Source organism: Electrona antarctica (assembly GCF_951216825.1).
Source record: "Electrona antarctica genome assembly, chromosome: 23".
NCBI classification, from domain to species: domain Eukaryota; kingdom Metazoa; phylum Chordata; class Actinopteri; order Myctophiformes; family Myctophidae; genus Electrona; species Electrona antarctica.
The window spans coordinates 24,571,052-24,589,965 of record NC_136804.1 but is presented as its reverse complement, the minus strand read 5'-3'; the positions used below and the strand labels follow the sequence as shown (position 1 = coordinate 24,589,965).

At 43.0% G+C, this 18,914-nt stretch overlaps 2 protein-coding genes across 3 annotated transcripts in view; one reads left to right on the top strand and one right to left on the bottom strand.

The window, feature by feature from the left end:
• kdm7aa (lysine (K)-specific demethylase 7Aa) overlaps window positions 1-4,373 on the bottom strand; it is a 34,966-nt gene extending 30,593 nt beyond the window's left edge. Inside the window, exon 1 of the mRNA XM_079493803.1 lies at window positions 4,200-4,373. Coding sequence (XP_079349929.1) covers window positions 4,200-4,297 — 98 coding nt within the window. The 5' untranslated portion in view covers window positions 4,298-4,373. The remainder of the gene's footprint in view (window positions 1-4,199) is intronic.
• Window positions 4,374-7,537: 3,164 nt separating this feature from the next.
• On the top strand, window positions 7,538-16,747 carry LOC306916166 (endoplasmic reticulum-Golgi intermediate compartment protein 2-like). 2 transcript variants are annotated; one of them, XM_079493923.1, is made up of 14 exons: window positions 7,538-7,704; window positions 8,309-8,432; window positions 9,158-9,266; window positions 11,620-11,666; window positions 11,770-11,837; window positions 12,085-12,125; window positions 12,497-12,598; window positions 13,412-13,507; window positions 13,621-13,676; window positions 13,809-13,907; window positions 14,698-14,795; window positions 15,012-15,174; window positions 15,306-15,385; window positions 15,562-16,747. In XM_079493923.1, exons 2-14 carry the CDS (start codon window positions 8,321-8,323, stop codon window positions 15,637-15,639), a joined length of 1,149 nt encoding a protein of 382 aa, XP_079350049.1. In that variant the 5' UTR covers window positions 7,538-7,704; window positions 8,309-8,320; the 3' UTR covers window positions 15,640-16,747. The 2 variants fall into 2 exon arrangements, with proteins under 2 accessions (XP_079350049.1, XP_079350050.1); XM_079493924.1 differs by having other exon boundaries at window positions 7,538-7,720.
• Window positions 16,748-18,914: the final 2,167 nt, after the last annotated feature.

Here is an 18,914-nt window from a genome sequence, read left to right as displayed (position 1 = left end):
GAAGGCCTAGCTATGCCAGACTACTTACTGCCTCCCTGGCTGGCAGCAGCACACACTGACTCTAGTGTACACAAGTCGGAGGAGGAGGAGATTATCTCTGTTGTCAACAAAACACCAAAGGACATTCACTTTGTTGTTCATGGGGTGTGACACCCCATGAAACTCCCCAGGAGCCCTGGGGAGTTTTAACAACTTAATTGTTATAGCTGGGGCTTGCAGACAGTGCCCAAGGTTCATGGTGTTGGGCTGAGTTGTTCAGTTTGTGATGGGGTGCTAAATGTTGCATTTATACAGCACTTTCTATCCAAAGCACTTTACATAGATTGGGTATTACATTCACCCATTCACACACACATACACACACACACATTCATTCACACATCGATGGCGGAGGAAACCATGCAAGACACCAACCTGCACATCAGGAGCAGTTAGGGGTTCAGAGTCTTGTTCAAGGACACTTCGAACTGGGAACCTCACCGTTCCCATCCGGCTGCTCTTCCGGCCACTCTACCCCTGAGCCACTGTCAGTGGTGGTATATGCCTTCACATATCTTTTGCCGTCAACATGCACCCTCCCTGGCCTGTACACAGATCTATGTGCTAAAGTAGCATACCAATGGCATTTCAGGGTGAATATGTACACCTGTGAGAAAGTGAGGTGTGATTTATTTATTTGTGTTTCTTTCTTTGTACTGTGTGGTCAGCTGTAGAGTTTTGGAGGCATGGCGCCCGCCTTAAGTCTGATTCATACTGCACGCGTGACACGGCTGTTCTACAGAAGTCTCAATGCATAGCAGCAGCACGACACATTGTGAGCCTGTGGACTGGCTATTTTCGGTGTGTGACTCCCGCACAACCGAGTATAACTCAGGCTTAACTTGTGTAGAAGAGCATGCATCCCAAATTTGTGTTGTTTCCTTGTGTCTTTCTGTGGCCAAATCTCGCAAACGAACACTATACTGATAGGTGTACCAAAGCAGAGACGAAATATTTATATAATCGTCATGGGGGCATCGCTGTTGCCGCCTGATTCACTTTTTTGTGCAAGCAAATCCTCGAGAAATGCCATGATTGCACAGTAGTTGGAAACAATTGCTCTTAACGAGGCTGCTCTCACACGTGGGGCACAGAGGTTTCAAAGACGGCACGTCCTCCTCATCTGGTAGGCTACTCCTTAAACCAGGCTAGTCGCGTTGGTGAATTTCTGATCAGTATTATTATGTCACGAACATTGAACTTCCATGAAATCCTGACACTCTTTGATGCTGTGGACAACATCCTGCATAACTAAATTCAGGACATGTGCGGTGCAGTGAATGTAGAGAGACACGAGTGCTGTCCGCCTCGGCAGGTTCTGTGTCCTGTCGCTGGGTCGGCGGCAGGTTTCAACGGCAGGCTGGCATCGCTGTTGCCAGCCAGCCAGGGTGTTCTTGTTGGTAAATGGTGCATTTATATAGCGCCTTTATCCAAGGCGCTTTACATAGATGCATAGGTGCATTACATTCACCCATTCACACACATTCATACACCGATTGCGGTGGAAGCCATGCAAGGTACCAACCAGCACATCGGGAGCAATTTGGGGTTCAGTGTCTTGCCCAAGGACACTTTGACATGTAGACAGGAGGAGCCGGGATTCGAACCACCGACCATTGGATGACCTGCTCTACCTCCTGAGCCACAGCCGCCCGGTTTCATTAGTTTCATTAGAGTAGGCCTACAGTACTGTACCTGGCAGGTGAAAACAAAAGCCACCAGATTAGCATTTGAATGCCTAATCTGCATCTGCATGTGTACAAGAGGACAGGCAACGCGGACAGGCAATATCACTATTACATCACTGGGTTTTTTTTTGCCAAACCGGAGCAATGAATTGTACTTTGACCCATAACGCCAAAAACAAAATAAATAATATGAAGGTCTTACTTGAATGAATATGACCCAAAAAAAAGACCATCCAGGCATCCAAGCACTAATCAATCCACCCACTAAAACACTGAAGAGGCTATCGCTCTCTCTTTAGGGCTTCCTCCCACTGTGAGACATTGACGGATGGTGCATAGAACTTGGCTTTGTGAAGCGCCCATCAATCACTCCCCCTATTCCCCATTTCCATCTAGTCACCGGTCTCCCTCAACACTCAGTCCCTCCTTACCTACGAGAGATTTCAGCTAAAGCGGGGTGTCTTACACCTACGCTAGACTCAGACTGAAGTAAAGCCTATGATCTGAATTGATCCACTGAAGATGCTGGTTCACCAACATTCAAAAGATGTGACACAAATTGGCTTCTCCTCTTTGAAGATAAGGAGGACCCAGCAGTATGTTACACAAGTGCCTGACAGTCACTTTGTAGCTAGTGTCTAGAGACAGACCGCTGACTCCGTCAAATTCGAACAAAAAGAGTGCGCTGTTATTCCTTCATTTTTTGACGATTGGTTCTCAGATTGCTTTGTAGCAAATGATGGGACTTAAATGGACGCTTTGTGGTCCACCATCCAATCAAATAAAGCACCTCTCTGCTTCCCATTTCCTAACTGGTCGTCAAACCCAAGCTAGCATTTAAGACACAGGTGAGGTGAGGAAAGTAGGAAAATTCTGTCAAACTGACGCATCATGACGAAGTCCTTCGAACAAACAAACTGGTCCGCACGCACGACCAAGAACCACCCCATCCCACCGCTTTCCCCCATCGTCAGTGTGCTATCATCCACATCCAGAGAATATCCCTTTCCTTCTGGCCAGCCTCGTGGGAACGAGGCCTGAAATTAGGCCCATTTTGGATTCGAACTGCATGCATGCGTCCATTTATGAGTCATCATCAGTGGGGGAAGCTCCAACGTTTGTTCCCTTTCTCTCCGTCACACGACACGCAGTCAGCCAGTCTGTTTTGGCTCGGGCATCCAAATTCTGGGCGCCGACTTCTTGGCAGTCCAGTAAATGTGTGGTTACGCAATGGCTTCCGTCATTTTGACACGAGCAACGCGGTGCATAACTAGTTGCCATGGATACGCAACCAAAACAGACTGATGTTGATTGTACACATGACGATCGAGGGCAGAAATCTTGTGATCGAAAGGCAAGGAAATGGGTCAAATGGTGTCCTACATTGTTCATTACTTAGGCCTATGCTGCAACACAAAAGGGGACATCTTACATAAGTGGGAGTCAAGTAAGGACATGGTGTTTCACTCAGCATGTGCGCACAGAAAAAGAATACAACAGCACAGTGAGCTTTCCATGGACACGTGCCCTATTCAAATTATTACCTTGTCCACCACTAGGTGTCTCCTGCCATGTGTCTATTTTAGCTGAAAGGGGATTTAAATTTCTTGAGCCGTCAATCAAACGTCTACTCTAAACCAAAACAAGAGCCTTGTTTACTTTGTTCCCACCCATTTTTCTTCCCAATCATTGCGGTCCATGAAATAATGTCAAAGCATAGTGCAATAATAACAGCATGCACATGTAATAACTGGTTTCAATAAACAATAGACGTATTGCCTTAAATAGCTCACACATGCTGACCGAATAAATGACAGGTCTTGACTAATATAACGTCATATAACTTCATTTAAAAACAGTGGGGAAAAACATCAGTGTACCGGTACTTTCCTTTACCTTGAATAACCTGCTATGACAAAAAACTTAAAGCGGCACACATTGTGACCGACCAAACCGTCTCTAATCAATTAGACCAGTGAGTCAAAGACCAAAATGCTCAGAACTAAAACGCCACGGGGATCCATCACCAACACGCATGTATTTCAGGCCAGGACTCCAGGAGTCGTCACACTGGCTTTCCTTTGATCACCAACACTAGTGTCGAGACTGACTGACACAGCTCAACAAATCCACGATAGATCCGCATATTTCTCGCTAAAACCTACCCGCATACAGCTCTATTAAGATCGATTATAAACACGTCAAGTGTGTAGACAGACAAGACAAATGATCCACACCAACCGCATAAAGAAACGTATGTACGGCAGCGATATTAAATTAAAGTCACTTTATGTTTTTGGGTAAGTCGTGTCAATAGAGGGTTTAAAGCCCACCACCACTACTACTAGCCCCGTTAGCGAGCTAAGTTAGCTAGCCAGTCCGACAACCGTCGGCCTTTTTTTGTTGACTAACCGCCTCTGTTTTTCCTCGCCGAACGGCTGACACGCACGGGGGAGAGCCTCCTCTACGTACCTGCCGTGGAACCAGTCTTTACAGATGTCGCATTCGATCATAAACCGGCTCACGTCGTAGGGCTGCCGGCAGACACAGTACAGCGGGGCCGCCGCCATCTTCCTCTTACTGTGTCTGTCTGTCCCCCGAAACCAAACAACGCAGGAATGAAGCGGGGCGGGGATTTAACTCAACGACACGGAAAGGGCCGAGGAGAGGCCGAGCGCGTCATGCCGAGCCGAGCGTGCACGAACAGGCATGGTGGCAGAACATACTCTAAGGGCAGAACCCCATAACCCCATAACACACAGCCAGACACGGATCCTCCCGTTGTAGTTAGTTAACTTGTCAGACTCAGGAGCCAGCCGTGTGAAGTGAGACAGACAGACAGACAGACAGACAGACAGACAGACAGACAGAAGTCTATTGTCCTCCCATAATTGTCTATGTAAACACATGAGAGGACTATTAGTAGGACTACTGCCATTGTAGGTGGGGTATCAGGTAGGCCTACTGCTCTCAGAGTAACTTTCGGACAATGTTATTGCCTCGAAATGACCAAAAACGCGTTCTGTCTTTACTCTACTCACTCTACTCAGTCAGTTGCCTGACAACGAATTGGCCTATCACATAGACGCAGTTCCTCCAGCTGATGGGGGCTAGTTCGCCTCTACTACTACTCACTCACCTATAGGCAACCCCAGCCATCTAATAGAAGAGTTGCAATATTGAGGGAGCGGAAAACAGCAAGGTCACGAGGTTCATGTACTCGTGCGAGCCCAGACTCCAATGCATTCCGTAAACTTCCAGTTGTCCCCATTCAATAGAAGTGGACCCCCTTCTAAACAAGTAGCGCTTTATTGGGTCGTCCACTCACAGTTAACAGTTTTTTGTATTGCTTTGTGCTTGAAATGTAGGCCTACTGTAATTCTGCAAACTGTTAATAAATACTTCAATCAATCAAAGTCTATGTAGAAGAGCCGCCATTGGACTGGCCCCATGAAGTGAACGGAGTTTGGTAACTCTGTCTTACTCTATGGCTCTGGGCAACCCCATCTCTTGATTGATTGATTTATTAACAGTTTGCAGAATTACAGTACATTTCAAGTACAACTCGGCCCTACAATAGGGCCCACCATTTTCAATTCATCAAAACATTTAGAGACGTACGAATATACACACAAAGAAACATAGAGTGAGGGGGGAAAGGGGTGGGGGATTCAGATTTTACGGGGGCCAGTTTCGAATTGCAGCCGTCCGTAGGTGCCCTTTGAGAGCAGTCAAGGGATTTGCATGTCTTAATGACTGTTGGTAGGCCATTCCACATTTTGGTGGCATAGGAGCGAAATGAATTTAGTCCCTCGTTTGTGCCGTATCTGGGTTGCACATGGTTTGTTGAACTCCCTCTGGTGTTGTGGGTGTGGACTTCGTTGACATTAAGGAAGTATTTAGACAGGTACATGGGTATCTTGGTGGTGTAGTGAATCTTGTGGACCAGACCCATTGCAAGATGCTGTAGTCTGTCGTCAACCCTAAGCCATTCCAGCCTGTCAAAGTGGGCAGGCGTGAGGGGGGTCGGGGAGTGAGGCCAAGTAGTAGCATGACCAGTTGGTTTTGGGAAGTCTGGAGCCTTGTTTTAAGGGCCTTAGAGGTGCTGTAGTACCAGGAGGTGCATGCATAGTCGAAGAAACCTTGTACGAGGGCTCCTGTTAGGGTCTTCAAGGTGTTTTTGTTGACCAGTGAGGAGATCCTGTATAGGAATCTTGTTCTTTGGTTGACTTTTTTGATTACGTTGCTAATTTCGTTTCGTGACTTGACGTCTGACGCCAAGTTCGAAATTATTCATCTTGGTCTACAACACAACAAAGCCCCAAACTTTCTCTCTTTCTCCTCCGCAGAAAATGGAATGACATTATGGTTGTGTTCTTGCTGCATGGGTATAATCACAAGAGACAATTAAAAGAGGTAGCATTGGCCAAATAAGAGATTCACACAGCTATTATTGGATTTTAATGTTATCTTTTTGCTTTTCTTTATTTGTTGTGTAAAGCACTTATGTCATGAAATGTGCTCTATAAATAAAGTTTTATTATTATTATTATTTTTTGCTTCAGTCATTTTATAGTAGGCTAGTAGGTCAGGGGATCTTAGTACCAGTTAGGCTACTGTAACTGCACTGATACAAATCAAAACACAACAAACCAACAACCCCCCCACGGGTATGTCTCCATGGAGCATGTCTGACATGCCCTACGTGCTTGTGTGCTGAATAGCAATGGGTCCGCCGACCCACAGCTTGATCTGTGAGCTGACAGCACCCATCCCCCACACACACGTCCATCTGTGCTGTTCTGCATAGTCAAGCAGGCTTGGTGCATGTAAGGAGTCAAGATCAGTCCTTAGAAATAGGCTAACAGTGCATTCGTCTGAACTGAAGATCATTTCATTGATACTTTATTAATTAATTGATTAACTAATCAATTATACATTAATCCATTCCTTCATGTGTTAATTTATTGCAACAAGGAGAAACATATATCTATCTACGCACATAGTAGCTTATGTATCCATCTCTTTAGTATGTTTGTAGTATAGATTAGATCATTATTCACCCTAGGTTTAGTTAATTCCAGTGATTGAGTGTTGAACTGTTGAACTCTATTCATGGTCTGCAAGAAAGGCAGGAAAGACAAGGCAGGCAAGAAAGACAAGATGTGACAAGAATTATAGTGTCTCTTCAGAGACATTCACTAATTGTTATGTTAATGTAGCCTAAATGTCCATGGCCACTGGAATTTCATTTTGGATCAATACCAATTATACCTAATAATAAAGAGTCTGTCTGATATGTCTGTCTATCATGAAGTGCCTTGTGCCTTGTTTTTATTTCCTTGATAGTCAGTGTGCCATATCAACATAAATTGAAGTATGACAATATTTACAACAGATTTTGAACACTTTTTTTCAGGACATCAGGAAATTGTAATTACCACCATAGACTCAGAGCAATAACACACCCCAGAACCCCCAGACTCCCTCCCCAGTCAGAGTTCAGAGTTTGAATGAATGTAGGAGTGCAGGCTGTAATTTGCCTACAGATGTGACTAAATAGTTTCAATATTCTATTCTAAAAGAAAATCCCCCTCTCTCACACCTATGCCAGTGTGCCAGTGATCACAATCCCCAGGCTGTTCTAATGTTGGCACCCTGCCTAGAGGGTTGCCTATATCCCTAGCTGCACTAAATAAAAATACATGCTTTGTAGGCACTGGGGCGCTGACAAAGAAAATATGTTCAGGGTTATAGCTCCCCCTAGCGAGTAAACAGGTTAATTGCAACACTACGCCTACACAGTACACGGGGCAGGCATCGTATGTGACGTAAAGAAACGACCACAACAAGGAAGAGAATAGCACCCGTCTTCTGCTAAGTATCATGCAAGCAACAGAAGCAACTTGCGTATCTTATGGTACGGCAGAGTTCCTATGAACACCAAAGTAGAATGAATTTCTAGACGGGGACGAAGGTAAGAGTGAATACCGGTAAGTCTAGCGGGCCAGATTATGTGTTGGTGGTGGTCGCAACAGCATCCTAATTTAGCCACAGACTCAAGTTAGCCTATTCAGTTAGATTTTCAGGTTATCAAATATATATTATCATTTTGTTTACATTCCTATAGAACTGTGATGCAATAAAACCAGTGTATTATGTAACGCTGATCTATACTGTATCAATTCGATTCAATTCAATGTGGAGCTTTTATTGACATGAGAAAACGTACGTTTACATTGCCAAAGCCAAGTGTCAAAATATAATCAAAACAGTTGAAAATGGGGAAAGTATATATACAGTTGGAGGAGGTACAATACATCATTGTTTAAACAGAGCTATAAATGGTAAAAGGTGCATTTATATAGCGCCTTTATCCAAGGTTCTTTACATAGATTGTGCATTACATTCACCCATTCATACACGGATGGTGGAGGTGAGGAAACCATGCAAGGCACCAACCTGCACATCTGGAGCAATGTTTGTTATATACATGTTATACAGGCTATAAACATTTTTTATTTATTTTTAACAAATAGCAGCAATCTTTTGGAGTCACTTTTGTATCTTTTGTATCATAGGTGCATGAGAACATGGCGTTGAGACGTCTATCCAAGAAGAAAGCCTTGAGCCTGGTCAAGGAACTAGATGCCTTCCCCAAGGTGCCAGAGAGCTATGTGGAGACCTCAGCTTCAGGAGGAACAGGTGAGTGTTCCATACTATTGTGTTACCCATTACTGTACTCCTCCTGCATGGTTTGAATATTATCCCATTTTGGGCGGGAACCCCTTTTGGTGTTTTAAGCATTGTTATTTAGCTGTTGAAAAATAGCAGATCTACAAGCTCATAGCGCGGCACTTGCTATTTTTGAAAAATCGTGAAAATGTGGCGCAAATCTTTGAATATATATTCTTTCAGAGCGAATGTTTTTAACTCAAATCTTTGCTTCTGGGGGTCGGCTTCAGTTGGGGGTTGGCGGCCAATAGGCCTATCTCACAGCCCGCTTTCCACGCCCACTTCCGGTAAATAGTGGTGACTTTAACATGAGCATTTACACGTTTTTTTCTCTGGAGAATCTAAGTACATTTTCTAATGTAAAAATGTGACAGACCAATATTATTATGAAGCAAACAAGATGGTAAATCAGGTCGAACAGATAGAACAAACCTTACCTTGAGAAAACAAAAGTTGTAGACTTCTTAAATTATCTCTGTTAACATGTAGCGTCTATGGAGTGATGTCACGCTATCACCACTAACCCCGAAAGGGGGCGTATGTAGGGGGGCGGGGAAATTCTGTGAGATAGGCTTATTACATATATTTTTGGGGGTCCTTGACATGAAAATGTTTGAGAACGTCTGACATAGAAACATTTGGGTTATACTCCTTAGTGAGTTGATGCCTTTTTATCTTCCCCGTCTCTCATCCAGTGTCATTAATAGCATTTGGCGCCATGGCGATTCTAGCTATCTTAGAGTTCTTCGTTTATTGCGATACCTGGATGAAATATGAATACGAAGTCGACAAGGATTATTCCAGGTAAGCCCATGTTGCTGTTCACAATTACACAAATACCAAACAAGTCGCCCATTTACCAACTCGCCCCGGGCGTACAGCCGGCGGAACTGCTCAGCCTGGTATTCCTAAAGTAACTTAAGTAAATTATGCTTAAACGGTTAAATCTAACCTTATTGCTATAACTTCAGTAAAACTATATGCCTAAACCTAACTGTAGTGCACGAAGCCCTATACTTCTGGCACAACAGGTTACTGACGGCTGGGAGGTTGTTCAGACGTGTCGTGTGCTCTCTATTAACTGCAGACCTGTCATCAATATATATACCATTTAAAATCAGTAGACATCGTATGGCTCTTACACCAGCCCCTTAATTTCTTATGGCAGAAAATGACAGTGCAATTATTAAAACAAATTTACAAAGAGCCATATAGAAAAACAAAAAAACAAATTCAAAATACATAAACACATACAAAAACACATTTAACTCAGGTGTCATTGTTCATTGTTCAAAATCCAATTTAAAATTATTTCATTGGTAGCCTATAGCTTAATGGCTTCGCATAATAAAGGCATATTTTAGTTCAAGTCCTTGGTGTTCCAACTTGTTTTGTGCAAAACAGCATAGTTGCCAGCCCCTGCATGCCTGCCCCTGTATGGCTACAAGTTGATGGCGTACCAATGAAAGTTCTGTCTGGAAAAACTGTCAGATTTTAATTTGGCAGTTCATAATTTCAAGGCTCCTCGTGTCTTTCCTTTCCTGCGTGTTGCAGTGCTGTGTAGTGTCTGTGTGAACAGTAAGCACCTGTCACAGTTCTGGTTGTGGTGCCCTATGCACATGCAACCGAAATCAAAATACATGTGGGCCTTTCACCCTATAGAAAGTCCAACGTCTCTCGGTGCCCCTTTCCCCCATTGCTGCTTCAGTGCATATATGCCCACACGTAGGCTACAATGCAAAGAGGAACGATGCAGGAGCTGTGTATGGAAATAAGGAAATAAGAATAAGTTCTGAAACTTGTGGTGATGTGAATCTGTGTCGGGCTGGTGGCACTGTGACCGTGTGACGCTGAACATACCACCACGCACTGCGCGCACTCCGCCGTGCGGTCCGGTCCAATCCTGATGATTTCTGCTTCAAGTCTGCTGTTTAAGTGCCGATGTCCACGTCGGTAATCGCTCCTATAGCTCTGACCGGGTGGCAATCGATCACCTCCAGTAACAGCAGATGCAGAAGTTCACTGCTGATGTTCCCGGTAGGAGCCCCAATAGCTCCGGCTCCGGGTTGCAACGATCACATCCAAAACAGAAGCTTTCTGTTGCCTTGCGTGTCCGTCGTCTCACCAGTCACAATGCACCGACACACACCACGCCATGGTCCGTACGGTCCGAACGAGCCCCGCTGGTTAGATTTGCTTCCCAATACAAATCTTGTTTTAAACTGTGTTGGAGGAGCTGTGGTCTGACTCTATAATATCTATGTGTTTGACGGTTTATTTATGTATTCATTTCTTACTGAAGTATAGGACAACGGTGAGAATAAATATCATTTATCAACTCAACAAAACGTTTGGTCTGCAGTTAATAGAGAGAACACGTCTGAACAACCTCCCAGCCGTCAGTAACCTGTTGTGCCAGAAGTATAGGGCTTCGGGCACTACACTAACCCTATTCCTAAACGTAACCCCAGTAAAACTATGCCTAACCCTAATTCTGATTTAAAACTTATTTCTAACCTTATTCTCAGCAGGGGTTGACACTAAGGTCTCAGAGGCACTTGCCTCAGGTCATGTTCTACTTGCCCTAAGGTCATGCCCACTTGCCCGAAAAGTAAATTATAAAACGATAGGTACAATTTTAATTACCGTTTAATTTAACACTCATTTTCTATTGGTTGGGTTGGATTGTGTGATAAAAAATGTCATACCTCAATTTTATGCCAAATACCTACATAGTTATGAATATGACTTTCCAAAGACCAGCAGACAGAGAGCTCTGGCCACGTTCAGGTGTTTAGACAGATATCCTGTATGGTGTTTATAGACGGTTGTGTCCACTCTCAAATGAGCACTTGCCCGGACGGGCAACCTGGGCACCTCTACGTGCCCGGAAGTTTTATTTACCTGCCAGGGGATCCCTTAGTGTCAACGGCTGCTCAGTAAAAAAAAAAAAAGAATACAAGAACCGCCACACCGAACGGTCGGCGTGAGGTGACGTCGGCGGAAAAAAACGAGGGCGAGATGGATTATGGGCGACGGTATCCGATACCAATTACACAAAGCACTTTTCTGTAAATAAGTGTGTGTGGCCATAATAATGGTTTGGCTGATCACGACAGTCGAGGCCGATAACGCTCTCTCTTTCGCCACTATACAGCAAATTGAGGATAAACGTTGATATTACAGTCGCCATGAAGTGCCAGCGTAAGTGTTAGCTCTTCTTTATCGGTATTTAATCTTTAATTTTTTGAGAGGATGTATAATGACATGGTAATGACATGAATGCATGCATTTTCTGTGGTTTCAGATGTTGGAGCAGACATCTTGGACCTGGCTGAGACCATGATCACGTCCGATGGCCTGTACTATGAGCCGGTGTGTGGAGCGCATCTTACAAAACCCAGACCAGTTTTTATCCTATGAGCGATTTCTTTGCCTTGCAAAGCAGGCCCAATTATCTTTTCATATTATTACAACATAGCATTGTAAAATCATGCCACACAATTAACATAAAATACCATTTGGGTCATTATTCCAGTATTTTATTGGGGCCATAATTGTTATGGGATCATCCAAATACATTCTGACTTTTCAAGATTGTTTTTTTTTGTTCTTTGTTCAGGTTATCTTTGATCTGACACCACAACAGAGACAGTGGCACAGGTAAGCTTAAATGGCATAACTCGGGTATCTAAGAATATATATATATACTGATTATTATAAATGGTAAATGGTGCATTTATATAGCGCCTTTATCCAAGGTGTTTTACAGAGATTGTGCATTACATTCACCTATTCACACACACATTCACACACCGATGCCGGAGGAAACCATGCAAGGCACCAACCTGCATAGCACATCAGGGGTTTAGTGTCTTGCTCAAGGACACTTCGACACTAACTCTGGGGGAGCCCGGGTTTGAACTGGCTCTGGCTTAACCGCATTCCAGTTGTAGTTTGTGCACACACATAGTGAACTGGTCTGGTCTGTCTAATCTTTTAGAGTTGTAAAGCTGTTATTATTTGTTGTCTAGAACGTTGGACCTCATACAGAACAGGCTGAGAGAGGAACATGCCCTCCAAGAGGTCCTCTACAAAACCATCCTCAAGGGACGTCCCACTGCGGCCCCCCCACGGTTCGTTTTGGTGGAAAAAAATACTCATGTTTTACTTAAGTAAAAGTATCAATACTGCTATGTGGAAGTACTCTGTTACAAGTAAAAGTCCGGAATTCAAAATGTACAATTATGAATAATAGTACAAAAGTATTGGCATCAAGTACCAAAAGTAGCAAGTACTCATTATGCAGAATGTCCCAGTTCACCAGTTTTCAAAAGTACAATATTTGCCTCTGAGATGTAGTGGAGTGTAGTGGAGTGGAGTGGAGTCGAAAACACAGGACATGATGTTAAGTCCAAAGTGCCTAGGGACTCTGCAAGGCAGAGTCTAAGTATTGGAAAAAGTAAATTAGAAATACCTCAAAATTGTACTTAAATACAGTAAACCTACTTAGTTACTTTACACCACTGCATTTTATTCATATGCACCTGATGGTGATAATTATGTAACCCACAGTAAAATTGTTATGTTAATTTAACGCTGAAAGTATAGAAATGTAACCAAATGGACCTGGCCGGAAGGATCCATTGGTTACATTTGTGCACTCTATGTTAAACAAAATAATTTAAGAATGAAATGAACACTAATAATTTGACTGTGTGTATGGATAGTAAACTAGTCGTCAATATAGGACGCATTAATACTAATTTGTGTGCGCGCGTGTGTGTGTGTGTGTGTGTGTGTGTGTGTGTGTGTGTGTGTGTGTGTGTGTGTGTGTGTGTGTGTGTGTGTGTGTGTGTGTGTGTGTGTGTGTGTGTGTGTGTGTGTGTGTGTGTGTGTGTGTGTGTGTGTGTGTGTGTGTGTGTGTGTGTGTGCGCGCGTGCTCGTAGGGAGGGCACGTATCAGGAGCCGCTCAGTGCTTGCAGGATACATGGACACATCTATGTCAACAAGGTTGCAGGAAACTTTCACATCACTGTGGGGAAGTAAGACAAGACACCTTTAAATAACATTAAAAATGAACACGGCTACCACTGAGTGTTACGCTCTATGCTCCATAATTAAACCGATATTAACGGTAACGTTTGTTCTCTCTCAGGCCTATCCATCATCCTCGGGGCCATGCGCACATTGCAGCTTTTGTAAGCCATGAGAGTATGTATATTGCTTCTACCCTTCTTCTTTATTGAAATGAGTTGGAGCCTGCAACAACATTCTGCAGCACTTGACGAAATGACACCACCGGTCATCGAACTCTGACTGATTAGGGTTATCGTTACATTACAGCGTACAACTTCTCCCATCGAATAGACCATCTGTCTTTCGGAGAGAAGGTTCCAGGCATCATTAATCCTCTGGATGGCACCGAGAAAGTCACCGATAACAGTAAGTTATTGCTCTTCCCACCAGACACTGACACACTAGAGAAAAACATGACAAATTGGTGACCTGTCACAGAACGTTTAGGAAGTGTTTAGCCTTCTGCAAAGGTATTTCATAATTTTTGTAAAATTTTGTAAAAAGTACAGTAACTCGACTACTTAGTACTTACTTAAAAAGAGTTTACAAAATAATTTGGACTACAATGTCTATAAACAGACTTTGAGAGTTTTGCGGTTGTTAATCTTGGCCTCCATGTTACTTCAATTCTTATTTGGATTCTTCATTCACTGTAAGGAATGTTATACAAAGTTACAAACAAAAAAGATTCTTGTATTATTTTACAAAACTACTTTGTCGTGATCTGTGCCTCAATAATGCTGCTTCATTCATCAAGTCGCTGGTTCTGTGCATTTGGAATTATTGTGTAACAAATTGAAGTATAGGGATAAATACATATAAATGATGCTATACAATACACTGTAAAATGCTGGATGTCACAGGTCTTTAGTTTCATTGTTGGGGACAAATTGTTCATCATTTATATACAACTACAATGTACACAAATTATTTGCCCCTGTCCTTTCATTATTGCTTCATTTTACACTGGTGTATTGTATTGCACTGTATTGTATTGTTTTCTCTGACCTGTGAAGCACTTTGGTACAATGAGTCGTTTTTAAATGTGCTATACAAATAAAATTGATTTGATTTGATTTCAAATACTAGGGAAAGGGAAAAAAAACTAAAAATGAACATATTTACAGTCCTTCCCTGCTTTGTGTTGCTACTCCAGATAACCAGATGTTCCAGTATTTCATCACAGTAGTTCCCACAAAACTGCACACGTACAAGATCTCTGCCGACACACACCAGTATGCCGTCACTGAACGGGTCAGTACTATGTACTAGTATGAGTGACTGAGTGGGTAAATGGGTGGATGAAAGAGTGCAGGACTCTCGGCCATCTCGTTTGAGAACGACCCTGAAAGCATCTAATGATAATGTACTGTATACTTTGCCGCATGTCAGTGTTGCTCAGTTTTCTGTTGCAAAAGCTATTTTTGGCGAATGACGTATGACAATGTATGCACTTTCTGTGGTTGTAAGGAGCGGGTCATTAACCATGCAGCGGGCAGCCATGGCGTCTCTGGAATCTTCGTTAAGTACGACACCAGCTCTCTGATGGTGACGGTCAGCGAGCAGCACATGCCTCTGTGGAAGTTCCTAGTGCGACTGTGTGGCATTGTCGGCGGCATATTCACCACAACCGGTGAGTTAACGGTGTTGTACAGTATGAAGAGCTTGAATAACGCTTGTACAGGCAAAGTTTGTAGAGAAAAGGCCTTGTGCACAAAAAGCGAACCGCAAAATAAGATCATTTCTCCTATTCTCTCTTCAAAGGCATGCTGCATGGCTTCGTGGGCTTCTGTTTTGACGTTGTCTGCTGTCGCTTCAATCTGGGAGCATATAGGCCAGGAGAGGTAAGGCTGTGAGCAATACCTTTCATATTGTACAGTATTTGAATGTGCACCGAAGCATAAATGAGAATTTAGAACAGAAGAACTCAGCATTAAAGACCTGAATGCAATCATTTCAGATTCATAAACTCTCTCATATTAGTGAGATGACATTGGTGTTGGTCTCTTCTTGCTTCCAGGTTCCACAGCCAGACCCCCAGATGAACAATCACTGCACTCCTTTGATGGCTGACAACCTTGTGCCTCAGGAGGACTAGCCTTTTTACACTGTTTATTCTGTCCTGAGCCATCAAAGCACATGAATTAAGTCTCGACTCTACCATCATCTTCTATTCCAGTGGATGAAACGGCAACTATTAAATTATTCCATCAATGTATGCAATGAATTTAGTCTGCCAGCGGAATTCTGCTTTTTGTTATCAATTGTTTTTTATTCATGACGTCAAAAACAGTACAATTAGGGATACTGGCATTATGAATGAATATTCCCTACCTGTGTTATGAAAAGTATTCTGGACAGCTTTCCAATTAAGATACCAACTTCTCTGTATGTTTCGTACAGATGTTTTGTTAACTATAATAGTAAAGCAGTCTCACAGTATAATTCATTGTTGTAAATGATGGAAATCGTTCATGCTGATCATCCATCTCTGGTGCTGTAACTGTTGAGCTATTGTACTGTAATATGCGTATGGACAGACGTGTGTGTGTGTGTGTGTGTGTGTGTGTGTGTGTGTGTGTGTGTGTGTGTGTGTGTGTGTGTGTGTGTGTGTGTGTGTGTGTGTGTGTCCACACTCCACAGTAACTGTAATTACGTTACATGTGTAACGTGTCTATTTATTATCATTATTTATTATTGTGTTTCCATTAGATATGTTGATAGCCTTGAGATGTCATGGGGTTTCTGTTTCTTTTGTTGTAGGTATTGGAAGTTGAATGTTTGGTTATTGTTCAGTTGCCCATTTATATTATAGTTTTAATGGCAACAGATAAAATGTATAAAGATTTTGAATCAATGGAATTACAAGAACATATAGATACCCTCCCAAAACAACAACAATCTTGTACGAACTTATAGCGGCACTGTGCAACTTTAATCATCTACCCTGAATTTTGACATTTTGACCATTGAGCTAAAGGAGCCGGCCTGATTGCTTGGGGGATAAAAAACAACCCTGATTATTTAAGTTATATTGTATTAAGTTACATGAGGCTTTAAATAGATTGTAAAGTAAATAATGATTTATAATACAACTCCCCACAACTGAATCTGATAAGTTAGGCACTGAATCTGTGCGCCCTCTGCTCCTCAATAGGGAGTATTGCAATAAAAGTTAATTGCCTCCATCAGGGGTAAGGTTTTCACCCGTCTGTCTCTCTGTCTGTGAGTCTGTCTGTTTGTTAGCAGGACATCTAATTCTTGAGCAATTATGAATGGATTTTACAAAACATGGTGGCCACTGCAGGGCAGGTTAGTCCTGGGCTAGGGAAGAAATGATTAACTTGTGTTGTTGAGCGAAGGGACTGAGGTCTTATGGGGCTACTAATGACTCAGTGATTATATTTATTTTGGAGCATGTTTGCTGCACATTGAGTGTATATATTCTGTAAATGGTATTCATACTCCTATTTTACCACTGTTTCGGCGCTGTAGTGCCGAAATGATTTCGGCTCGTGAGAAATTTTCAGTAGCACCGAAGAGCCGACTTTAGGACGGTACCCGCCCCCCCGAACCTCAAATGATGTCACATTGTAGGCTCTACAGAGCCGAACCGACTTTTATTCGGCTCTAAAATAGGAGTATGAATCAGCCCTTAGGATAAGTTAGGCTACTTACACAATAGTACCACTGTCTGTACCAGAGTTATTATAACCATAGTCAGCATACTAACTTGATAAGTGTAGTGGTGGTGAATGGTGATGTCCTGGTTAATGGTGATAGATATAGCTACAAGCTTACAAGTTACAACGCTTTCTTCGTTATTGTCGATCTATTTTCTTTGAGCGTTTCCCCCAGAATACGAATGCTGCGCTTTAAGCGGTTCACTCACCTCAGGCGCCCCATCACAATCATCACTTTGCCCTCTTCTCGTTTTAATGAAGCTGCATTTGGGCAAAACATCCCAAATTGTTTGAGTGATGGGAAAATCTTCTCTCTAGTCTGGAGGAGGGCGGAAGTATGTTCATTAATGCAAATTGGAGGGCGCCTTGGGCAAATCTTAGATCAAGTAGTATGCTACTTGCCTGATGTCTGACAGACTCCATTTCCAAAACCAATCAGTTATTCAGTGGAGTGGGTGGGTTCCGTTCAAAGGAAAAATCCGAAAAATCATGTACTGAAAATAGTACTCGATTCTGTCCTCTAGATGGCAGCAATGACTCACGTCAAGAAGAGCACACAAGTCATGTTGGGTAGCAGCCTAGGATGCCAGCATCTTTATCAACATATATTACTAAGCTGGTATACAATATTCTAAACCAGTGGTTCCCAAAGTGGGGTCCGGGGACCCCCCAGTGGTCCTTGAGGGAGTTCCAGGGGGTCCCCAGCTAAAGTTGGCCACACAGCCAACTCAAGGTACGGCCACGGAGCCGACTTGGGGACCCAACGCAGCTCCTCCAAAGAAAACAAACAAATTAACGGAGCTGAACGTGAATCCCCCCCACCGGCCACGCCTTTTTTTCCCTCACTGTATATGTTTATTTTCCCTTTTTACCTCCTTTATGATGAATTCCTGTTCTGTCCTTTGTCTATATAGAAGTGTCTACGTCTCTAAATGTTTTTGATGATTTGAACATGGTGGACCCTATTGGAAACAAGTGTAATGCTTAATTGGGTCGTCCACTCACAGTTAACAGCCTTTGTATTGAGTTTGTGCTTGAAATGTACTGTAATTCTGCAAACTGTTAATACATTTTTCAATCAATCAATCAATCAAGGAATCAAATGGACCCTTATGGGTCTGTAACTCAGAGTGTACAAATGGACCCTAAGTTAGTCCCTAAGAGGTCCATTTGGTTCCATTTGTAGGCTACACGCTCAGAGTAAATTAACTTTGATTTTACAATATACATTGGGGTCCCAGAGATATAGCAATGCCATTAAATGGGGCACCGTAGCCTAATTCAGGTCAAACCTGGGGTTAATTGAAAAGAAAATGGTTGAAAATCACTGCTAGAGCCACACAAATCTTATCTTATGGGGTCCCTGATACCTTTTTCTCATGGGGGTCCGCGCTGCGGGCTGATAAGTGTCAATTTGGGGGTCCTTCACATGAAAAAGTTCGGGAACCACTGTTCTAAACCACTGGCGTTCCAGGGGGTCCCCACAGCTAAACAATTCATAGTTGAGAACCAAATGGACCCTTAAAGGGCCACTTCACCACTTTTGCAACCATATACTATTTTAATGCTGTTTGGGAGACAAGAAACACGTTCCTTTTGTCCCCACACGTCTCAAGATTTGCCATTGACAATAAAGGGGAATTCCGGTCAAATGTCCGCTAAATCTTGTCCCCGCGGCTCAATATTTGCC

Bases quoted from the DNA above. Each gene is read 5' to 3' on its own strand.
- LOC306916166 (XM_079493923.1), top strand. From the start codon at position 8,321: ATGGCGTTGAGACGTCTATCCAAGAAGAAAGCCTTGAGCCTGGTCAAG. The intron at 9,267-11,619 runs GTAAGCCCATGT...GCCACTATACAG, and splicing joins GTCGACAAGGATTATTCCAG to CAAATTGAGGATAAACGTTG. The intron at 11,667-11,769 runs GTAAGTGTTAGC...CTGTGGTTTCAG, and splicing joins AGTCGCCATGAAGTGCCAGC to ATGTTGGAGCAGACATCTTG.